This window comes from Planococcus citri, chromosome 3 (genome assembly GCF_950023065.1).
Source record: "Planococcus citri chromosome 3, ihPlaCitr1.1, whole genome shotgun sequence".
Taxonomy (NCBI): domain Eukaryota; kingdom Metazoa; phylum Arthropoda; class Insecta; order Hemiptera; family Pseudococcidae; genus Planococcus; species Planococcus citri.
Window position 1 is genome coordinate 40,557,942 of NC_088679.1, and position 24,867 is coordinate 40,582,808.

General features: G+C 32.5%; 1 protein-coding gene across 6 annotated transcripts in view; it reads left to right on the forward strand.

The window, feature by feature from the left end:
- The window catches only part of Dscam4 (Down syndrome cell adhesion molecule 4), a 101,862-nt gene that overhangs the window by 64,583 nt on the left and 12,412 nt on the right, over positions 1-24,867 (forward strand). For 4 of the 6 annotated variants that reach the window (XM_065358643.1, XM_065358647.1, XM_065358644.1 and 1 more), the window contains 9 exons: positions 4,484-4,663; positions 20,154-20,315; positions 20,737-20,886; positions 20,994-21,114; positions 21,698-21,876; positions 21,962-22,234; positions 22,320-22,464; positions 22,568-22,719; positions 24,679-24,795. In XM_065358643.1, coding sequence (XP_065214715.1) covers positions 4,484-4,663; positions 20,154-20,315; positions 20,737-20,886; positions 20,994-21,114; positions 21,698-21,876; positions 21,962-22,234; positions 22,320-22,464; positions 22,568-22,719; positions 24,679-24,795 — 1,479 coding nt within the window. The remainder of the gene's footprint in view (positions 1-4,483; positions 4,664-20,153; positions 20,316-20,736; positions 20,887-20,993; positions 21,115-21,697; positions 21,877-21,961; positions 22,235-22,319; positions 22,465-22,567; positions 22,720-24,678; positions 24,796-24,867) is intronic. The other 2 variants (XM_065358645.1, XM_065358648.1) reach the window with 1 other exon arrangement.

The window sequence follows — 24,867 nt, forward strand, 5'->3', positions numbered from 1 at the left end:
GTTCACATTTTTATTAGACCGGTGACCCCAAATGTTTCAACGGTTTAAAGGCTACTCTAGTATAAAAAATTTTATATCGCGGAATACTAATCGAATATACTATTTATGACATAATGCTTCGCATTTATAAAATCCGCGTTTCCGTTTTACGAGTACGTACAAAGAACCGAAAGATTTTTCGGCCGAATAATTTTCTCAATTAAATTATCCCTTAGCAAAGCGTATTTTTTACAAATTTATACTTATAGAGAAAAAAATACATCTGTCGAAAAAATTCCACTGCTTTGTAAATGCTCATATTCAATGGGTGAATGTAACTTGAGAATCATTGAATTTGTAAAAATTGACCCTCGTAAGAAAAAAAAACCGTAAAAGATATTCGTTTTATGTAGACTAATTTTTCGCTTCATCGGCTAACCGAATTTCCGCAATCAAATATGTGAATTTCGTATTTCTCGATTTTTATTTGAAACGTTAAATTTTTCTAGCTACTTTACCATTTCTGAATACTTTATGCATTCGAACTTCAAAGATGAAATAGAATTTAAATTTTTTTTCTCAACTATCTCGTATTTTTTTTCCTTCCACGTTGAGTTGTGCTATCCTATTTGAAACGTGGCTCGCTTCCGGATATGTTTTTGATTTTAAATTCAAATTAAAGGCAAATCTTTTCTTATTAGATTACGCTGCATGATTCCAACTTTTTTCGTGTTTCATTTTGATAAGTACCTTTGGTCGTACTCCATTCTAACTCCAAGATGCGATGCTCATGGCTCGATATACTTAAGTAGGTGAAGCAAATACTTACATAGGTTGTAGGTACCAAATCTACACTCGATGGAATTTGAATACCTACTTATATTATTATTATTATTTGATGTTTTCGAGTCTTTATTCATTTATTTATTTTTAAATTGCGCGCGTTTTCTGTGTATTTTTTCAAATTCTTTTCATCTTATTTATCTCATGTTTTGATACGATAACAAAACTCGCGAATTATTTTTTCAGTACCTGCTTAACGTAGTTTTGCAACTAACAACATAAACAATGCTTTGATAGGTCACTCCTAATTGCGAACAAAATTTTGAATTCTTCTTATCTCACAAAGTACGTCTGGGTACTTTTCTCTTGTACAAGAAGACCCAATGTCAGATTCAAATATGTACCTACTTAGACTTTAAAAATACACAAATTGTAAATCTATGGACAAAAAGCAGTTCTTTGTTAAAGTTTGATGACATTTAATGGAACTTTAATAATTTTCGAATTATGGTATAGATATACCTATTGTTCGAACGTTCTAAAAAATGAAATTTTTAAAGTAGATGCCCCCAAAACGTGAAAAAAAACAATTAGAGACTGTAACTTTTCGGACGTATCCACAAATCGTAAATTAGGAATGGGGCCTAAATAAGTGTTTGAGATGAAAATAAATAAAGATACACGTAGCACTCTGGAAGTTCAAAACCAAAAGCCACGAAATAGCATTTTTACCCAACTAAAGTTCGACAGAATTGAAATAAAAGTGCTCCGTGTACGAACTTACTCCCAAAAATGCATAATCAACTTGGTTTTATCTGTGCTTTTGACCACAGACCACATCAACGATGTCCTTCATCTAAGGTATTCTGCTCAATTTCCTTCTCGCAATTAACATCAAAATCGTTGGATAAAATTATCTACATAGAATTTAAAATCGTTTTGGAAAACATTCGTTTCTCACAGATTTATTTCCTCCCCCCACCTCCCCAACAAAATATAAAAATAAAAACCTAAACTCTTTTACATAGGTAATCAGTAATCTCTTTGAAATGTTAAGACGTAACAAGGGAACCTGTTGAAGTGTTGAGGTGTCCGCCTCTGATTTGAATGGAGCCGTGATTTTTTAGAAAGACTCGTACTTAATCTAAAACTACCATAACAAAAATTTCAGCCACCTAAATTTATTTTTCGATTTTTGGTGATTTTTTGAAAATTCAAAATTGGCAATTTTCAAAAATTTATTTATTTATTTATTTAAGAATTATTACAATATTTATTCAGTACCTAAAATGGCGAAAATTTTTCTCTGAAACTATAATATCAACTTCTTCGAATCGGGATTCCCCTTTTCGACTCATTCTGGAACTTTTAACGCGAATTTTTCTTCAGAATTCTAAAATTTCTGTAGAAGGCTTACAAGGGAACCTTTTGAAGTGTCCGCCCCCCGATTTGAACGGGACCACGATTTTTGAAAAGAGCATGGTCTAAAACCCCCAAAACCAAATTTTCAGCTGCCCAACTTCATATCTTGATATTTGGCGAACGTTTGAAAAATCAAAATTGACTGTTTTTGGTGATTTATGCTTTCTTCAAAAACGTTCGTATTTGATCAGTAGAAATGATCAAAATAAGTCCTAAAACTGATATTAATTCCCCAAATCCAAATTTAACCATTTCCAGCCATTCTGGAGCCTCCGGCGCGATTTTTCAATTTCTCCAGAATTTTAAATTTGCTCCAGAAGACGTGAATATGAAGTTGGGCAGCTGCAAATCGAGTTGTGTGTCACACCCGACCTGTTTAACGAATTTATCCACATTTCAGCCGACTCTGGAGGAGACACCTCAAGAGTGGTTTTTTGACCAGCTTTTTAAAAAATAAAAATATACAAAAACCAAAAAGTTTTCGAAATTTGCGCGAATCGCAGTATTTTGACATGAACTAACCCCACGAGGGCGAATTTCGCCATTTTCAGCCATTATGGAGCCTCCAGTGCGATTTTTCAATTTCTCCAGGGGCTCCAGTAAGGCTGAAAATAGGGAAATTTATCTTCGTGGGCTTGATTAATGACGAAATACAGCAATTCGCGCATATTTCCATAATTTTCTCGCAAACGAGAAATTTTTGATTTTTGGATATTTTTATTATGAAAAAAGCTGGTCAAAAAACCACTCTTGAGATGTCCCTTCCAGAATCGGCTCAAATGTGAATAAATTCGTTAAACAGGTCGAGTATAACACACAACTCGATTTTTAGCTGCCCAACATCGTATTCACGTCTTCTGGAGCAATTTAAAATTCTGGAGAAATTGAAAAATCGCGCTGGAGGCTCCAGAATGGCTGGAAATGGTTAAATTTGGATTTGGGGAATTAATATCAGTTTTAGGACTTATTTTGATCATTTCTACTGATCAAATACGAACGTTTTTGAAGAAAGCATAAATCACCAAAAACAGTCAATTTTGAGTTTTCAAACGTTCGCCAAATATCGAGATATAAAGTTGGGTAGCTGAAAATTTGGTTTTGGGGGTTTTAGACCATGCTCTTTCCAAAAATCGTGGTCCCGTTCAAATCGGGAGGTGGACACCTCGAAAGGTTCCCTTGTTAGAAATTAACTTGGGCAGCTGAAACTCGAGTTGTAACTCTGTCTGAACCCATATCATGCATTTAACACAATTTCCAGACGGACACCTCATGTGCTTTTTTTAAAACCAGAATAGGTAGGTAAATATCTATTTTATGAGAAAAAAATTCAAAAAACCAAAAATTTTCCATCCATAGGTAAATTTTTGAAGCTTGCACCAATAGCTTCGTCCCCTCTTACTTTAAAATTTACCATTTTTGATAATTCTAAATGCACCTGTGCGATTTTCGATTTCTGCACAATCTCCCGAAGGTCTAAAAATTAATTTGGGAAATCGAGTTGTACTTAATTTATCCAAATTCGGCTCAATTTCAAAGCGGACATCCGAGTATTTTTGACCAGCATTCTCCAGTCATCAATAAAAAAATTCTGGTAAAAAAAAACGTGCTCGAGGTGTCCACCTGAAAATCGACTCAAATGATGATTTTTAACTGCTCAAATTATTTCCCATGCTTTCTAAAGAGATGTTTGAAATCTTGACCAAATTGAAAATCGCGCTGCAGCCTCCAGAATAATCGTAAATGGCAAAATTTTATTGAAACGGGAGGGGCAGTCGATATTAGTTTCTGGAGTAATTTCCATCATTGCGAACTGATCTGCTCACGCAATAGGTAAATTGTTTGGTACGTGTTTAGAATGTGTAACTTTGGTAATGTTTGGAGGAATGCAGAATGAAAGATTCAAATTCAAACATCTGGGATCTAATGTGAAGGTTGGATGAAAATTTACGTTGTTGTGGAAACACGTGTATGATGTTGTATTTTCATCGAGAGTTAATGTACTTTTTCACGCTCTCATGGCTAAAATTTTCGTTTTGTGCGAATACAATTGAAGCCAGCTTTGACGTTTTTTTACACGTCTAACCTTACTTGAATTATTTACGTTGGTTTCTCCATTCATGCTCTTATTTGCAACGAAAAAAAAAAAAAAAGAAACCCCTACCTTTCCTCGGTATTTTTCTTCTCTAATACGAAATTTACATATGAGGCTTGTACACACGGTGAAACGTTTATTGTTAGTTTTTTAGTCAATGGGGATATTTTTTGTTGTAAATTTCAAAGGTTTTAATATTTAACGCAGGTGATGGCAGAATAGCGGATACAGTGCCGAATCTAAGGACCGTGTATTCCAACGGAACCTTAATTTTTTCACCATTTACGGCTGATTTGCATCGTTCGGAAATACACTCGAGAGATTATAGATGTCGTGCTAGGAATACTGTCGGACAAATAATAAGCAGAGTGACCAATGTAAATGCTGGTAAGTTTTGTTCGTTTGTTTTTCTCAATTTTCTACTTTCTACGAAAGAAGCAGGTTTACGAGATCTGTAGCTAGACATCGAAATAACGATTTTACGTACAATATTAATCATTCGTATCTCTTCTACAAAAAAATCTCCAAAAAAAAAGACAACAAAACTCCGAACGATGAAAAATTACATTCAAAGTAATTTTCCAAATTGCATTTTGCAAAAATAAGAATTCTGTTTTTTCCTGTACATACAAAAAAAGAGAGACAATTTAGTGAATGAAAAACATACCAAATTAAACACCCTCTTCCGTTTTATTACCATTTCTATATTTTTCTTCGCTTTTTTTCCCAAGCTGCGCGTTTCAAAAAAAATTTCTTTCAACTTGTTTCCGTTTGTCAAACATACGCGTTGAACATATTTTCTTATGCAAAACAGTACCTACCTAACCGTTTTTATATGACAAAATTTCTACAGTTTCACTTTTTTCTTCTTTTCAAATGAACAAGTCTGTAAAAATAAGTCGTATAGAAACTTACTCGAATTATAATATGTATTTTTATTAATGAAGGATACGATTTAATTGTACACTCGAGAGAAAATTTTAATTAAAGAATGTGTTACTTTTCATAGTAAATCACCGCTGTTTTAATTAAAATTAACTCGGCGAGAGTACTTTCAGAATTGTAGGTGAACTTAACGCCAGATAGGTACACCAGCAAATTAAAAAGCAAGACGAAATTTATCTCAGTAGAAATAACTGCATGTCATTTTGAGATTATACTTGAGTTAGGTTGTATAAGCTACCTATATTTACGAAAATTAAGTGATAAAAGCGTGTGCAATGGGAGGGCACAAGATGACTACCTACGGTAAAATATTACAGGTACTCAGGTAGGTATATGTACCTATTATTAAGATTAATAAAAATTAAGTACTTACTCGTATTTCTGTTCTAGTAGGTAGCTTTGTTTATTTACATGTGAAGAAAAATGTACGCTTTAAAAACGTGCAAAACACCTTAAAAAACATGTTAAACGTATAAAATTACCTTTTGAATAAGTTATTAAGCTGTCATTTGCACAGCACAAGTCGATTCAAAACTTCGTAGCTTCGCTTAAAATATTTCAATTGAACAAAAGACCTGCTTTGTTTTTTAAAGAAAGCACCACACCGCGAGCACCTATACGAACGTAGGTACGTAGGTATACCCTACATAATCGTCCCTTTGTCAACTCATAGTGTCGAGAGCTTTGATGAATTTATATAATGAGAAATAGATTTCCAAAGATGTTTATAAGGAAATAGTAATTTTAAGCAAGATAAATTAGATTGAATTGCAAAATAGCTCGAAAATTGCATTAAGTCTGAGATAAACAGACAGCGGCTAAGTATAGATACCTATTCAAACATTATAACTTGACGTTTCTTTTCAAACAATAGAATTGTTGAATTAGGTAGGTATTTGTACTTTTTTAACTGAATGCTCATTGTATTAAATTATGGTACATGTTTTATGGAAAAATGTCTGTAGAAGGTGGTAATGATTCATTTTTCTAATACATAAAAAGCTCGATGGTTTGTGATAAATTATAATTTTTTCGTTAAATAAAATCTTCAGCTGTGCGTAACATCTTTGACGTGATTTTTATTGAATTTTTTTACACTTTAAGCCAAATTGAAAAAAAAATGTCGTCGAAGATTAATTAGAATTTTATAGGACCGTAGTTTCTGTTTACTGGTAATTTCTCTTCAAATTTCTTTCAGTTATTTTCAATTTTTGAGCAGGTATTATTAGAGGATCTGTCTTTTAGACGAGATGTTGGTACGTACATCCTTTAATTGAAAATAAAACAATGTCTGGCCTCAAATGGCATTTTAATTTTTTTTCTGACGTGTGAGTGTGCAGCTGTATACCTACCTTTTTGAGTCAGAAAAGATGGAAGAAGAATTAATTGTTTACCAGTCCCTTTTCTTTTCGAAAGATGAATCAACATATTTTAATCACATTATAACTAATTCCATGCGATTAATGCAAAATTTTCGCAAAAAATAATGTCTGGAAAAGTGGATCAACCATTTGCGGTAGATATTGTTTTCATCATTGGTAAACAGCTGTTTCTTTTCTATAATGTAGTGTAGTTGTTGTCTTGTTTCTTTCTATCATGAGGAGACAATTTATTATGTCTTAGATATGAGTTGGAAATTGAAGCAACAAGTCAAAGATGTAACCAAAACACAAACATCTGTTGCGAATTTCTCTCCACCGTTTCAACAAAAGATATGAGGGCAAGCTTGAAACAATTCCTTAGAAAAAATATATACTAGGTATACACACCATGTTTTTCTTCATGTAAGAAAGTATACGTAAGTTCATACAAATTCCTTGAAAAATTCGAATTAAAACAATGCAGCTGCACATGTTAACGTTGCATATCTATAATTTTTTGTTGAATCGAAGTCCAGGTCAACTATACTCATTAACTTTTTTTCATACAAAAATAAGATAATAGAATTGCTACACCACTTAACATGTAGTTGCGGCCATTCGCCCTTAAAAATTTAATTCAATATCGACGTTTTTCGATATTTCCACAGTTGAAATCATTCGGTAAATAGGATAGAAAATTAAATTTCGGTTTGCAACATATTTCGCTGAATGTACGTTTTTGCTAGGTGCTCGCTTCTTTGGCATATTGCCGAGTTGTATAATTGGTATATTTTGAAAGCTCATCAATTCCTACGTACATATAACGAATACCTACATAATATTTTTCCTCGGTTTTCAATTCGTATTCATAAATAACGTAAAACTCAGCGCCGCGATGGACGATGCTTTTATAATGTGACAATTACATTACAAAATAAAATCTATATCGATGCAACGCGGATTAATCATTTATATTGAAATTACTATCTCGTCTACCCTCCTTCCTGTTCGTCACTTTTCCTCACTTTTGGTTCATGTATTCATTCATACGTGTGGGTCTTTGGAAGTACTACTTGAATAGACAGTACACGTAATGGTTATTTTTTTTTTTTCATACGATTCAAATCGACGTTATATCTAATTTATTTAGCTTATGTGCAGATTTTCCAATGCAGCGCATTTGCGAATTAATTAGAGTAGGTATGTAACTTCAACTCGATGCATACATCGTTGTGCATATTATCAGGCAAATAATTACATTTTTAGTGCATCGTGTATTCAACCGTATAACGTGTATGTAATTTGTAGACTATGGTAGAGAATTCAAGCCATAAACCATGAAAATTTTATGTTTCAATGTTTCAAAACGTGCTTATACTCGTATTTATGATTTTTGGGGGTTCCTTGTCCCTTGTACCCTACAGAATTATTATGCTCTGAAAAATTTTCAGTCAAAAAATATCATCCGGGAATGGCATTTATCATCATTCAAAAAAAAAAAAAACAAAAGTTGAAATAATCAGTTGATATGGACACCATGTATAAATTTTCCAAAAATGCAAAAAACCAAACCATACCATCAGACATCACAGATGAGTCCGAATTTAACGTAGATACCCACCTACCTACCTATGTTTTCAGTTGAATTGTTGAAGAATTAATACTTGAACTCGTTTTAATAAATGATGATACACACAAAAAAGTCGTATCATTTTGTAAAAATATTCCACGACAGAAGTATACAAAAAAGCAAACGTCTCGTCGCGTCGAGAAAAAATACACAAACATCATGTTGCTTTGTATTTGTCTCGACAAGTTACATTTATGTTTAAAATATTACGCCCGAATTTATTATTAAATTTATATTTTATATTGAAATACTTGAAATAAATTTACGTTCAAAAAACTTTTAATGGAAAAGCTTCGTTTTCGTTTAAATGTACATTACACCGAGGTACTTGGAAAAGATGCCCTTTTTTTTTATCTCTCCATCTATTTCCATTACGATAAACTAAAAAAGCATTTTCTTTCTCTTATTTCCTACGCTAGGAAATTTATTATGCTTTACTGGTAGGTATATCTACCCAAAAAGGCGAAAAAATTTTGGCTTTGTGAAATAATAGCCTCGCATCTTAGGTTACCTTTAAATTAGCCACCTAATAAAAATATATCGCTTGGACATAACTTTAGTGTTCCTTTTTATTTGTGACAAGTTTTAGGTTTGTTAAAAGCAACCGCGTACATATCTGTTCGTTTTCCGCCAATAATTTCCTGAACTTGATGATCGTTCGAGTACAGAAAAAGGTAAAAATTTATAATTTAGAATATTTTTGTGTACCTTATGGGTGAACTCTGCTATCGAGAACGTTTTGATATTATAGCAAATTCGAATTGTTTTTACAATTTTTTCCCTTCGTGAACGAGGACCGGTCGTTTGGGAAATTGTCGCGTTGAAGTGAAGTGTAGATAGGTATACTTTTTGAAAATGATGTTATTTTCAAACCTCCCAGCCTATGCTAATATTTTGCAAAGAAATTGCTTTGCTCTCTAGAAGATATTGAAAATGTGTGATAATTGAATAAAATTGACGGATTTTATACTGATCGATTTCAATGAGAATAATGAAGTCTTGATTATAATTTTTGTGATTTTTTACAATGAAGTTTACGAAAGTTATGTCCTTCATGCATGCTAAGATTAAAAGCATATTTTTTCTCGAGAAGTTTGCAAACTAAAACATCTCTGATCATTTGAGTCTAAAATTTTGTTTCAGTCGGTTTTGACTTGACTTTGACCATAATGTGCTGATGTGGTTTTAACGAAATTAGGTAAAGCAATTACAATAATGAAACCGTGAAAACTTATCCAATCTTGATTCAGAAATAATATTTCATGAAATTCGACATAAATTTCAAAATTATTTGTATGATCTTATATAGCTAGGTAATCCACAATCCACAAAATAGAATAAAATTGTGAACATTTTTCTCGAATTGAATTTTCTGAATTCATCTTCGAGTGTTGATTTTTTCAGCACCAAATATATATAAGGTAACAAACTTTCACTGGAAAATAAATGAGCGAAAAAAACCACATAGGTACATACTACTTGTACACTTACTTATTTTTATTCGCTCAATTTTACGGAAAAACTTTTCAGACATCCTGTTATTATAACATTTATTATTGCACCGGGATTCATTCGGTTTATCCATTTTTTTCCTCAAACTTGCACGTAAGTAACCAAGTTTTTATTTCATTTTATTTTATTCAAGCGTTTATAACACACTGTTGGGTACATTGCTTTTAGAATTTTCACCGTAGGTACATTCAATGCTGGCTTTTGATATAACTCTATAATGAAAACACGTTCTTCACGTTATGTTATTGTTTTTATTTTTCAACCAAGATTTTTCTCTTTAAGCGTGGGCTTTTTTGAGTTTTAACGACTATAAGGTTTAACAAGATAAAAATGTTTATGTTCGTTTCGAAAGAGAATTTCAGGTTTCTCTTTGCTCGGTAATGCTGCCTTTTTCTTTCTATTTTTCCCTCTAGTTTTTAAAAAATTAAGATGGGTATGTAAGTCTAGAAAGCTACCTACCTAGACTTTCTTACATGGAATTCTCCTTTTTAGATTTTGAAAGTAATTATTATAGTTTTTTTTTTCGCGTTTAAGAGAAATTTATTTCATTAAATTTTAAGAGCAAAGTAGTGTTTTGTTTTTTAAACACGATATTGTTTTCATTTATCATGATTTCTATTTTGTCTTGTACGAAATAGTGACAGGTTTATGCAGTAGAATAGAATAATTTTGGACGGATTATTACCTATTAGAAATAAGATATTGTTACTTTTACTAGTTGTACTTGCTAGTAGTAAGTAGGGCCATGCAGAATAAATCCGGGGTGCATAGAGGAAAAAATGAATGAGAGCTAAAGAAAACAAAAACAGAAAAAAAGATTATACCTGGTAAGGAATGTCATAGAAGAAAATACCAAACATGGGATGGGGTAACTCTTTTGGCTGTAAGTACCTAATTGATAAAAATGTATGAAATATGGATTATTTTTTGATGATGATCAATTTGAAAAAAAATTGGTCTTAATATGGATATGGAATAATGATTTTAAAAAAAATTTTCATTAAAATGAACTCAAAATCGATTTATTAGACACAAAATTATAAAACAATTTAAATTATCAGTTCATTGTGTTTTTTTTTTGCCATACATTCTTCACTGCATGTACGTGTTATTTCTGTTTCTGAAAAATTCATTAATAATTACCTATCACGTTTTTTAGATATTCCATATTAGGGCATTGGTGATTCCGTCGCGTATTTTCATTCACAGCAAATTTTAGGTAAGAGTATGGCCAAAACCAATCAAGTTATGTGAAAGTACTTGCTTTTTCAGGCATCTTGGTATAAAATGCTTCGAACTTCATTCACTTTTTAAGATTTTGGTTAAAACTTTTGCTAGGTACCTACAGTGATGGAATTCGGATAATTTTTTTGCCAGGTGTTTTTTTTTCAATGCTGGACAACTTATGATCGTTACTGATAGTTGGCGCTACTAACCCGTTAAGAAACAGAGCATTCCATATTAGGAACCCATTCTATTTAGCTACATTCCCCCATGTATAACGTTGATACAACATAGGTTTGCTGAGCTAATTTTTTTTTTAGTTTTAGGGCTCTTTTGGTGAAAGCAGAAAATATTATTTTTCAATGCACGCTATCTCGTTTGAATATCTCTCTTGAGCTGTAACTACAGGTACCTGAGACTTGTAAACATACGTATTAATTTGCTGTCTTCTTCCTTTAAAATTTGCATCAGTAAAACTAGTCTATCTTAAGTGTCGACCGTATATAATGGATGAATATTTCAACATAAAAAAAAACTGCTGAAGTTGAAGCCAACTTTTGGATGCAGAATCCAGGAATCGCTGGTGGAGAGAGAGACAGTTGATCCCAGTTGGTACATAGTATCCATGGTGAGAATCAACATTTTGCCAGCTTTTGACAGTCAGAGGGTGTTGTAAATTTTTCAATTCACTACAAACACGTAAATCAAAGAATAGGCCCCACGTTGGGCGCCATAATGTTAAAGTGATGTTGAGATAGACTGGGAATGGGGGAAATTATATTAATTTCTGTCTTTGGGGTGAATTCCAATAATTATTTCTCAGGGAAGCCGTCTCTCTCTCCACCAGCGCGGCGCCCTATGCATCATACTTGGCGCATGCGCAGAAGGTTTCCTGGATTCTGCATCCAAAAATTCGGCTTCATACATATACGCCGATTTGAAATATTTGTCCATTATATATGGTCGATGATCCTAAGTGAAAGCCATTGGAGAAACAGGTTCGACCTAGGCAAAACTAAAACTAATTTCTCTTGGCTCTTACAGCTCTTAGGACACAGAATACAGTTTGGCTCAGGAAATTCGAGTTTTCCCAGATTTCGTGTGTGTTCTGTAACATATTATAGGCACAACACACTCGCAAGTTTGAGGCATTCAAACATTTTAATATAGCACGCAATCATTTTTAACCTGGTTCATTTCAGAAAAGTATCTCTCTATGTAAAGCTCGAGTGAAACTTTCAGTCAAAAAGTTTTTAATTAAAGAAACTCATCGTTTGCTTCGAGGGCGTCAGCAACCTTTGCAAACAAGGAAATACGAACGTTGTAGGTACACGAAGAGCAACAAGATGTTTGTAATTAGAAGAAAAATTAATATTCGCAAGACAAGAAAAAAAAGTGTTTTTCGCAGGTAAAATAGGATTTTGTCTACAACGCCAAACGCTTACTTACCTATTAAAAAAACGTTTCAATTATTTTTTTTATCTTTGCAAGAATTAAAATTCTTAATTTAAATTCGTTAACGTTTTTTTACATGGAAAAGTATGTATTTTCACACAAAATGAAAACCGTTAAAAACTTTTTTCCAACTGGGGCTATTAACTCGAATGAATGTAATTTTTAATTCTCCAAGACGTTCGTTATTTTAAAGCGTATTTTTAGTACTTTTATTTTTTTATTCTTTGTTTCATTAATTATGCTTACCATTTATAACGTCGACACTGCTACACTATGGTTTTTTTTACGATCATTTTTCAAACCAGAAGATCATTTTAATTATATCGCTCTCTGCGTTTTACTGTGACATACAAATACATGTAGGTACTTAACTACTTATTAGTACACGCGTGAGTAACAAATATGATGAGCTAGAGAGTTTAAAAAATAGGCACCTAGTCCTAGTTACTCGTACATACGTACGCACGCTCGCGTATTTTTTTTTTAATCAACCTTTTTCACGTGTACGATGATCTAAACGTATATATATATATATGTAATAATTAGTTAAATGCGACAGTACTCGCTCGAGGTATTTTTATTCCACAGTTCCAGCGCAAAACTCTTTCATTCAGTCTTTTTTTTCTTTCTTTTTTTTTTTTTTTTTTGAAAAAGCTGCTCCCACGTTACTCTTGTCAATTGAGACTTTTTAATAAGAAAGGAAACCACTTGACCTAATAAGTGCCAAAGATTAAAAAGTCAAGCTACTACCGCTCGTGCTTTCTATGGCTACAAAAGTTGAAACGTTCAACTTGAATAAGATTTTACCCGACGAAAGACTTGATTTTAATTAATCGCGCTAATTGTACTGCCAGCTGAATTCAAGATGTCATCCAATAGGAGCACATAATAGGTGAATTAACATCGTCGGATGTAATTCTTCATCTATGAAAACAAATTCATCAGTTTCATTTTCATTGAATTTCCGTCTTGCGTTTTCAAGTTGAAAAGTACCTGCGTGAAAGCGAACGAGAAATTGAGTTTCAAAGTGTGACGTGAATTTGAAAAGGTGACTGAAAATTCAACGGTGAAAATTTAATTTAGAATATCTACCTACTTTAAATCCAACATTGAAAAAAAATCCAAAACCAAAATTATAAAACAGATATCGAAGTGAATTGAAATCATTGGATTGTTTGCACGACAACGCCTTCAGGTTTGAGCAGTGGCTTGCTCCGCCTTATATGTTAATAAAATTGCATACTCGGGACGCCGTAAATACGATATAGTCCAGGAGAATTAGGAACGTTTATTTGGACAATATACTGATACCAAAAAATGTCCCCTGTCATACGGGGTAATATTTATTTACCCCCCTCCTCTTCAACATACGCTATGCCTCGAGGCCGTGAGCAGGGGGTTAAGATTCAAACTTGAACGAAAATCGACCAATATGTCAAAATACAGGTACGTTTCTAAAGACTCTGAATTCAAATTTTTGGATTGTTTTACTTTTAAACTCAACTTTAGCCCCGAGTGGAGGTGCTCAAATTCGAAATTTTTGAATACATCATCTACTCAAATTGGGCCTGCGGTGGTGGGGGAGAGGGTCGAGGTGCTCAAACTTAAAAATTTGTAAAAATCGACCAATGGTGGCAAAATATAAGTACGCTTTTGAGGATGCCTACTTCAAATTTTCGGATCGTTTCACTTTTTAGCTCAAATTTGGTGAAAAAACCATTATGTTAAAATATACATTAACGAAACCACTAATTTGTTTTTTGAAAATGAATAAATATTAATTACGTAGAATGAAATGGGTATCTTCTACCTATCTTATTCATTTCCAACATTTTTATTCGCATCGAGTATAGTTTATTTACACTGTAATACCTATGGTAAATAATTCATAGGAGTGAAAAGCTTCTCGTAAAATGGATATGGTACTATACGGAAAGATTGAAGTCTCAACCGCTCGATAATGCTTCGTACTTAACTTATTATTTTAAAGATGAAACATTTTATCAGCATGAAATTAAATATTTGATACGTATTTGCGTATAAATGAAATCAACAAACGTTATAAATAATAGTATACTGTTAACGTTGCAATTCAAATGCATAGTTAGAGCGAAGAACAGAAAGCGGAATTTCACCACTTAAGCTTTGATTTAGACATAAATCCACCTTGTGGTAGGTACTGCGAATAATAATTCTCCACTAATGACATTATTTCATTCGACGAGTGCATACAAAAAACAATATTTACCTACTCTTCACGAATGCTTGTGGGTTCTTATAATTTCTTCACTTTTAATAGCATAACCTAAGACCTAAATCTGCAAGGGTTGATTTTTTTCTGGTATTAAGATTTGTTTACTTGTGAAAAAGTTGGTCGTGCTGCTAATTCGAGTGTTGAAATAATTAAACGAAATTTAAAAAGATAAAAAAGTACTTGTAAAATATGAACAAGACAATCGAACGAATTGAGTTGCAATAGGTTATCCAGTAGGTACCAAGCACTTCGTTATTTTTCCATCATTCGAAAGAATAAAAAAAAGAAAGCGAAAAAAAAACGATAGTATAACTTTTGCGAGAGTTGTTCGCTTCGTAGTGTGTTGGCTACTGGTAAAGTTTTTTCTTGTTATTCTTTTTGATTGATTTTAATTTTATACGATATTCGAAGAAGTTCTGCGGTACCGAAAACCGAATAAACTCGTTGAAAACGTTTACGATTTTATACTCATGTACATGGCCACGAATGAGAGAGACATTTAATCAATTCCATCGCGTTGACAAAACTGTTTGGCAAAGTTATATTAAGTTTTCATTTCATACAATTTTGAAAAGTTGCTTTATTGAATTGAAAGTTAGCGAGAGGCGTTTTTGTCGATGACACTTTAATGAAAGATTTATACATTTTGGTAGCTATCAAGCAGCATTCCCCTGAACGTTTTCAATGCATGATAAAAACTTTACCATGTGTTCGTTGCTAGTTTAGAGATATATACGTTGGTACTCGCAGTATATAGGTAACTTGCCACATACCTATATTTCAATATGCGAATTTTGCACAAAACGAGGCGAAAATTCGTGCAAATAATACAAATGCCTCGAGAATAAACTTTGATTGATGTTTTCCCATCTTAAATTGTAATTACGCCAAAATCAACCCGCAATCCTAGTCTTATATAGTGTTGTAGCATTTCAGACATGTCGTTTTTATACAATCGCGTAACGTTTAACACATGTTTTGGCGCCTATAACTTAGATACGTAAATCTTGATTCGTTTGTATATAAGAGAGAACAGTGGCAGAAAAAAAATAGATGAATCGTTATCCGAGATGTTTTACTATTTAACGCGATCCATGTGAATAAACGAATGGAAACGGATTTCGCATCTTGAAAGCGTCATCTCTCGTTTAGTTTTCCGGCAAATGAAAAATAACTTGGCACTAAAATGGTGGCCGGAAACCAGTCAACTGCATTTTATACAAAAATATCCTATTGCATGGAAAATATTCGGAGCCTTTATGTCTGAGTTTTAAAATAAAAAAGAAGAAAAAAGGAAGAACGAGAGAGAGAAAAATCTCGATATAATACTGTACCAACGGTCTTAAAAAAGTTTAACGACATATCTTATAAAAGGCTTGTTCGAACATGATTAAAAATAAAAGTAAACACAAAAACCCTTGTATAGTATCCACAGGGTGTCTCATCAAATGTCTGTTATACCGATTTTTAATTTGAGAAGGTAAAATTTGTTGACATTTTGAGCCCTTTTTTCAATATTTTGAAACTCAGAATTCCCAAAATTCAAAACGAAAACTTGCTCGTACCAATACGCAAATAAAGGTGGGTACCTACCAGTCCTAAATTCAGTTGTATAACCCGTCAGTTTCGAATGAGCTCAAATTTAAGTCACTGAAAGAGCATGCCATCTTCACCTCAAAACCGAATTTCGTTGAATTTTTGAAACAGTCAACGTTGAGTCGTTGAATTATGTAGTTTTTCATAATGAGAGTTGTTTTAAGATAATTTTTAATTACCGAATAAAAAATAATTTTTACTGGAGACTTCAGATATCTGCACTCAAAAATGGTGGCGATCGATTCTAGAGTTCAACTTCAGCATCCAAACCCATTTTTAAATGATCAGCTCAAAATTTTACTGTTTCTGTAAAAAAACTTTTGCCATTTAAAAAAATTCGTCAAAATTCGAAAAATTACGAGCTTCGGCGGCTTAAAATTTGGTTCTAAAGTCTTCTCGTTAAAAAGGAGAGAAATTTTGAATGACTGTATTGTGGAACAATACTCCTTGACACGGATGAAAAAAAAATCCAAGAACTACGAGTACATACCTACACATAATATGTTCCACTGCAGAAAAAAATCTAAAGAAAAAGCACCCCCACAAAATTTGTTGTAGCATGACCAAAATGCCTATAGAATTTGAGAGCATTGACATTGCTTTTTTTAATGTTTATATTATGTATATAGTTGGCACAGAATGCTATTCAGGAAATTTTTGGTAACTCTATTCGAAAAAGCATTTGCATTATTTATATTTGCGAATTTCAGAACGAGTACCTAACTAAATGGCATTAAAATCTAAATACGCAAATTCGACATTTCCGATGGAAATTCATTTGGAAAAATTAATTCACGAATCCCTAATACAGCCTTTTAAAACTTATACACGGCACCGATGATAAAAAATTCTCTACCCAATATAATGAAGCTTTATGCCATGTGTTCTATGCTGTACAAATAAATCAGCGAGTTGGATTTTGAATTTAAATAGAACTACGAGTAAGAATAAGAACAATTTGAAAATCTTGTTAAAAATTACCAACACTTTGCATTGAAAAAATTCACCAACAAATAAGCATAAGCGGGCGAATTTGAAAGTCAATGTAAAACGTAATTACGCTCGAATAAAAAGCAGCCTTTTATCCTAATAAGACTTCACTTGTAAAAAGAAAATCCTTTTCGAGCAAATAATTGCGTAATTTATCAAAAGCTGTATTTAATGTTTGTATTATTCGAAGGTGTTCTTTTTCTTTTCTTTTCTTCTTTTTTTTTTTCGTATTATAATAAGCTGCAATGTCCATAGCGATTCTCTTGTTACACTGTAGATAAGAGTGTACGCGTATAAAAGTACAACCCGTGTAGTCGAGAAAAATAAACGATCTGAATCGATCCATTATCATAATGGCAAAATGTAAAAACACTATGGGCCGCCCAGCTTCCAACGAAAAAATATTGGATACGCAAATTTACGACTTTTTGCACCACGAGGTAATGGAAGAAGCGCGATTAACATTCGAGGAAAACCTTTCTTGGTGGAATTTTAAATCACCTTTAAACAGTCTTGTAACACACCTACACATATATCAGTTTCATGCTCCCTTAAATATACCTATTTTTAACAGAATAGGTACATTTTATCCCTCTTATGTGTATGTTTTTTTTATCTTTTCTGAAATATACGCGGCTAATAATTAGATTATCTAAAACATGTACCTACGTACTCGTACATAAGAACTGAGTAGAATTTTAACTTTTTAAAAATGCGTTCGCACGAATTACTAAATTAAAAAAATATCAACTTTGAAATTAAGAAGGTATAATAACACGATGGACCTCAGTAAAGAATTTTTCGTGTTTACGGAAGAGTGTATACAAGGTGTCCCACTAAAATCTTGTTATGATCTAAACTTGATAGTTAATAGGGAACAGTCAAAAGAATTCATTGTCGATTTGAATGAAACTTTGCCTACTTTTTGCAAGCTAGGTATCGAGGTAATACGTTCCTGGTTCAATTTTTTTGAGATGTACCCAATATGAAAATTGTAGGAACAAAATTTACAGTATTTAGAATTTTTGATCGTAGTTTCTGGCTCAACTTTTCGAGACGAACAATTTTTTTTTTTCACAAAATAGAAGAATGATATTTCATTAAAACTGAAGGAGTTATCTTTACCTAGGTACTTAAGTACCTAAGTATATTCTACTTTGAAAAAAATATGAATTTTCATTAGTTCCTCAACATTTTAAAAATGACATTTTGATGAACTTGAAAGTAAATTCTTATGCGGGTAGGTAATTTTAACTGACGAGTTTGGTGAAATTATCCATAATTTAAATTGAAGGATCTACCTACATAGAGACAAAATTGGAACACAGCCCCCCCCCCAGAAACTTTAAATTATTTGTACAAATGTTTTTTATTTGAAACTTCGTTATCAATAATGCTATTTATTAGAACTCTATTAGGTACTAAAAATTTCCAACTTTTCCAAGGCTTAGCAAAATGTCGAAAAATCATTTTTGAAAGTTCGCTATCCCTTTGGCGATTTATTGACAGACAGGCACCAATTCAAAATTTTAGAAAAGGGCCCATTTTTCCCCAAATAATGTTTCCCAAATTTTCAACAGTCAGCGTCACGCTAACCAGCAGGTAATTCATCTAAAGTCTCCCGTAATTTCCCAAAAATTATCCACTTATAATTCAGTAAAAAATTACTTGTAAATTAAAGATCACCAGTGAATGGTAATGTACTTATCTACTAAAGTTACTAGTAGGTAATTTATTACCAAAATTTACCAAAAATTGGCAGTAATTAACCCAAAAACACCTTCAAAAGGCAGAAATTTACCAAAAATTAAACGTAAAAAATTACTAGTATGTAGTTTACTAAATAAAATTACTAGTAATTTACCTAAACTTAACTGTAATTTACCAAAAATTACCTGTAATTTACCCCTGTAATTTAAGAAAAAATTACATGTAATTTACCAAAAATAACCTGTAATTTACCAAAAATTACCTGTAATTTACCAAAAATTACCTGTAATTTACCAAAAATTACCTGTAATTTACCAAAAATTACCTGTAATTTACCAAAAATTACCTGTAATTTGCCAAAAACTACCAGCAATTTACCAAAAATTACCTGTAATTTACCAAAAGCTACCAGTAATTTACCAAAAATTACCAGTAATTTACCAAAAACTACCAGTAATTTACCAAAAATTATCAGTAATTTACCAAAAATTAGGTACCAGTTATTTACCAAAAATTACTAGTAAATTAGGTGCCAAAAATTACTGGTAATTCACCAAAGATTACCAAGAAAAATACCAGCAATTTTGTATAATCAGAATTCAGATCACGTAGATTTTCTGATTTGAAATTGACTATTTTTTTTCCAAATCGTAATTTTTTCCAAGTTTTAAAATGTTAGACAAAATAATCTAAGTAATAAAAATCATGATATTAAAAACTTTTAAAATATTGAAAATTGTTCAATTTTTCCCTTGTTTTTAAAAGTCTGGAATAATAAAGAATTTGATAATTTTCCCCCAAGTTTTCCAAAGTCAGCGAAGTTATTGAAATTTTGAAGTAAGTTAGGTACCTATACCTAAGTATTTTACGTAAGAGAAGCATTAGGGTAGGGTGTTGTTCATCTTGAAAACTTGAACGAGGCACATGTTCAAAATTGTTGTTGTTTTCCTACCGAAAATTTAGGGATCAGATTTGGATCTACACAATTGAATCAAATTAGATCCAATTAGATCTCATTCGATGCACTTTTACTTATTCTAATCCAATTGGATACCTAAACATTTTTTTTAAAACCTGAACTAATTTGGATCTACCCGTATCTGAAACTTTCGTCCTGTATGCTCGTATACCTACCCTGCATTCAATTCGCATAAAAGTGTCTCAAGAAATCTATTTTGTATGTGTTCTTTTTTCTTTCAGTGTTGAAAACAAAGTACGAAGTTCAAGTTTATGACGAAACCGTGGTTAGTGGTAATATAGCTATACTTCGTTGTATTGTACCATCTTCCGTTTCGGAGTATGTCTCGGTAACTTCATGGGTGCAAGATAACTCCATAACTATTTTTGCTAACAATAATTTAGGTAATTAATTTTCACTATATGAAAGCTTATTATAATATTTTTTATTCGTTATTTCACCATACCTACATATCCTCTCGGTATTGTTGATTCAAAGACCTTATACCGGAAAGTAATGCCAAGAAGGGAAACAAAAACTCCTACTCAATTACATGGGGCGTTTTGTAAGCGAGGTACCAGCTATAAGTTAATGAATAGGCAACCTACACAGGTGCTTTGAGTACGAATATACCTGCGTGTGTTTGTCTGTTTTTTGCTGCAGAGAAAGTTACGTAGGCTCGACATATTTGAATTTGGATGTCTTTTTTTTTCTTATTAAGAGGCTTAATGAGATAGTCTTTCAGTAATGATTTTAGCTGAACATGTCACGTAGGTCGTAGGTGTATTTAATATCATCATTGAATAGCTAATTATTTTATTCCAGGTGATAAATATATCGTAGTTGGAAACCGTGATCTCTATATTTATAATGTCAGTGCTGGTGATAGTTATAATGGGTTTATATGTCGAACTATCAATCGTTTAACTGGTGAAATACAAACCAGCGCCTATCCTGCCCGTATCACTGTGACTGGTACAGTTGAAATAATTAAATATTCACACGTTTAGAGTACATAATAGGTATACATCTAGGTAGGTGTAGATTTGCTAACATATATCTACCCTTTCCATGTGGTTTAGAACCCGAAGGAATGACACCGCCGAAGCTGTTGGTTGATAAACAAAATAAGAAAAAAGTCGGAATCGATGAACATATCACTTTATCATGTGCATCTCAAGGATACCCCGTACCTATGTACAGGTAAGAAAAAATATTTCATACAATACGTGCGTACCCTCCCACATAATAAGTAGCAATATATTTTCACTTGGCGAGATATACATAGATAGGTATGTACCTACTCTTGAGCGTAAATCTCAGCGCTGCGATAATTTGGTCTAGCAACGAAGTAATAATCGTGCATATAGCTTGATGTAGGGGTTATAAATTAAAAATATAGGTAATGCTTTATCAGGTTCGCTAACCCAAAGAAAAGTTTTCAAGTGCTGTTATATTGCAGTTTTGCTGCTTATAACCGTGAACTCGTATCCAACGTATTTAATTCATTTTACATCGTGATTTTATAACCTCTTCATCTCGATTTTACCGTTTTCAGCGTTTTACGCTTATTAATCCCCGAGTTCGCTTATAGATTTTTTTGTTGTTGTTAAAAGCAAGTAGGTACCTACCTATATCGTAACGTATTTTGAAATAGAATATCATAAATAGGTAGTTGGTTTTTAAAACACACTTGCGAACTAGAATCAAAATTTCGTCTCTTGAAAATTGGCTTTACAGGCGTGACTTATTTTTAAAAAATATTTGTAATAATTTTAACCAATAGATGGTTTCGGGAAGAAAAAGAGAATCTCAAACCTGTCATCGCTACGCAAAGAATGAAATTCGGTCCTCCAGGGTTATTGCAAATTCAGCACGTCCAATACGTCGATCAAGGAAAATATATTTGTATCGTGAACAATTCATTAGGCGAAGAAAAAGTCCAGATATCGCTCACCGTTACTTGTTAGTATAACTAATAAAAATCTCACATAACATTAAATACCAGGAATTCGTCTAATTTAAGAAAAAAAAACTGTGTATTTGACAGCTTCCCTGACATCTCAAATGATACCGACCAGTGAAATAATAAAAATAGGTAAAACTGTCGAATTCACGTGTAAAGTTAGCGGTTCACCTGTGAATAAAGTATCCTGGTATCATAATGGTCAATTGATATCAAACGATAAACGATATTACATATCAAATAATCCTGATAAGTTAACCATATCTCCGTTGGTCAAAGAAGACTATGGCATGTACCAGTGTTTTGCCAGTAATGAATGGACAATGACACAGTCCGCAGCTCAATTATTACTAGGAGGTAATTATATTAATGAAGTTAATGTGCGAAACAAAGATCATCTTGAGAGAAAGAAATTAATCTTTTCTGCTTTACTATCTACTAGATGTTGGACCTGAAATCATTCATTCGTTTTCTGAACAAACATTACAACCGGGTCCTTCGTTATCTTTGAAATGTGTTGCAACGGGGAATCCTCCTCCGTCAATTATTTGGAAATTGGATGGTTTTCCTATACCAGATTCTAGTAGGTAAGTAAAAAAATGTGTAAACAGAGTACATACGAGAAAAATAAGAAGGTAAATGCCATTTTTGATCAAGACATCTGATCGTTTCGTGAAATTCAATTTATAGATTCATGGTGGGCCAATACCAGAGTAGCCCAGAAGAAGTTGTAAGTCATGTTAATATTACTACTTTGAAAGATGTCGATGGAGGAGAATATTCGTGTACTGCCAAAAATTCAGTTGCTCAAAGTACTCGTTCAGCAAGAATTAACGTTTATGGTAAGTAACGCTAGAGTTACGAGTAAGTATTTATAATTTCTCACTGTATCCCAGTAGGTACATGAAGACGAAGGTGTGTTCCAAGTTCCAACAATATAACACAGACAGGTATAAAAAGGAAATTTTTCGAATACATATTTTGGAAGAGGAGGGTATAGGAAGATGAGAGTCAGTTTTTCCTCGTGATTAATGTCTGAATGTCTGAGCAGTTATTCTAATTTTGACTTCATGGTATTAAATTGAACAAGTTTTTTCTAAAACACTGTAAATTGAATTAAATTAGAAACCAACTAAAAATTACGTCAAGTGTACGCCATAAGTCAAATGTAAACAGCTCAGAAATGAGAAACAATTTAGAATTGATTGAAAAAGCTTAATTAGGCGGTTCAAGTGTGAAATTAGACGGTTTAAAATTATTGTACATATCTACATAAATTTTAGTTCAAATACAAATTATACGTACCTACTTACTTGATGTTTCATGGCTCAATACTCAAATTTGGTCACAGCTTAACTTTCAACAAATTTTAGGTAGGTATTAAACGCAAAAAATATATATATGATATATATATACCAGTATACCTACTATATATCTACAGTATGACACAAAATTAGTGCCTGGTGGCTTTTATTTATTTTCCAAGTGGAAAGAGCTAGCGAAATGAATGACGCAGCGTTGAGTAGGGAAAAATAAGGGCTCTCAAAAGCGACCTTGAAAATTTCAGGTCCATGCCCAAGGTGCCCACAAATTGAAAAACTGGTTTGACCACAAATTGAAAAACCGGTTTGGTCAAAAATCGAAAAACCGGTTTGGTCAAAAATCGAAAAACTGGTTTAGTCAAAAATTGAAAAACCGGTTTGGTCAAAAAATTGAAAAACAGGGTTGGTCAAAAAATTCAAATTGGTTTTTATTGGTGCAATGTATTCTGCACACTAAGGCGACAAAAATGTGATATGAATTTTTTGAAACCGGTTCAATAATTTGCAACCAGTTGACAAAAATAACCCAAAAATTGCATTATAGAGAAAAAAGCTTGAAACAAAAGTTGTAGAGCGTGAAAAATTACACAATTCTGTCTAATCACATTTTGAAACCGGTTCATTGGTTCACATTTAGCAACCAGGTTTTGACAATCACCTAAAAATTGAAGTTAGAGAAAAAAGCTTGAAACAAAAATTATAGAGCGTGAAAAATTGAACTATTTTTGCTGATCGGATTTTGAAACCGGTGGATTAATTCGCAGCCAGTTATCAAAAATTACCCAAAAATTGTAGATAGAGAAAAAAGCTTGAAACAAAAATTGTAGAGTGTGAAAAATAACACAATTCTGTATAATCGCATTTTGAAACCTGTTCATTGGTTCGCATTTAGCAACCATATTATCAACAATCACCTAAAAATTGGAGATAGAAAAAAAATTTTGAAATATAAGCTGTAAAGCGTGAAAAATAGAACTATTTTTGCGAATCAGGTTTTTAAACCGGTTCATTAATTCACAGCAAGTCATCGAAAGTTACCTGGTTGCAAATTAATTAGCCAGTTTAAAAATCCGATTAGCAAAAATAGTTCAATTTTTCACGCTCTACAACTTTTGTTTTAAGCTTTTTTCTCCATCTAAGTTCGTTTTTAACAGGCATTTTCAAACTTTCTCCTGAAATTATTACAATTTCTAATTTTTGAACAAGTGAAAGTATGTATCAGTTGAGGTGTTTTTGAAATAGGTATTAGAAAAGGTATATTTCACAGGAAACCCATTTGTTTGAGAGAAAGTAATAGGGAGGGGATATACCTATTCTAACTTGATGAAGTCACAACAACAGTTGATAAGATTGTGTTTTTTAAGGAAGGAAGAAGAAACTCGATTAGTTACGAGTATGTAATAAGACGAAGAAATATTGTAAATTCATTTTTAAAAATGTCGAATCTAACAAAAATTATTATTTACTTTTTTTTCACAGGTCTTCCTTTTATTCGGCCTATGTCAAAAATTACTGCCATTTCGGGAAGTAGATTAATCATCAAATGTCCAGTGGCTGGGTATCCCATAGAATCAATTACATGGGAACAAGGTTACGGTATATTCTTTCGTGATGTTTGATATTACACAGCTATAATTACAGCGAGTAGCGCCGATATTCATAATTTTT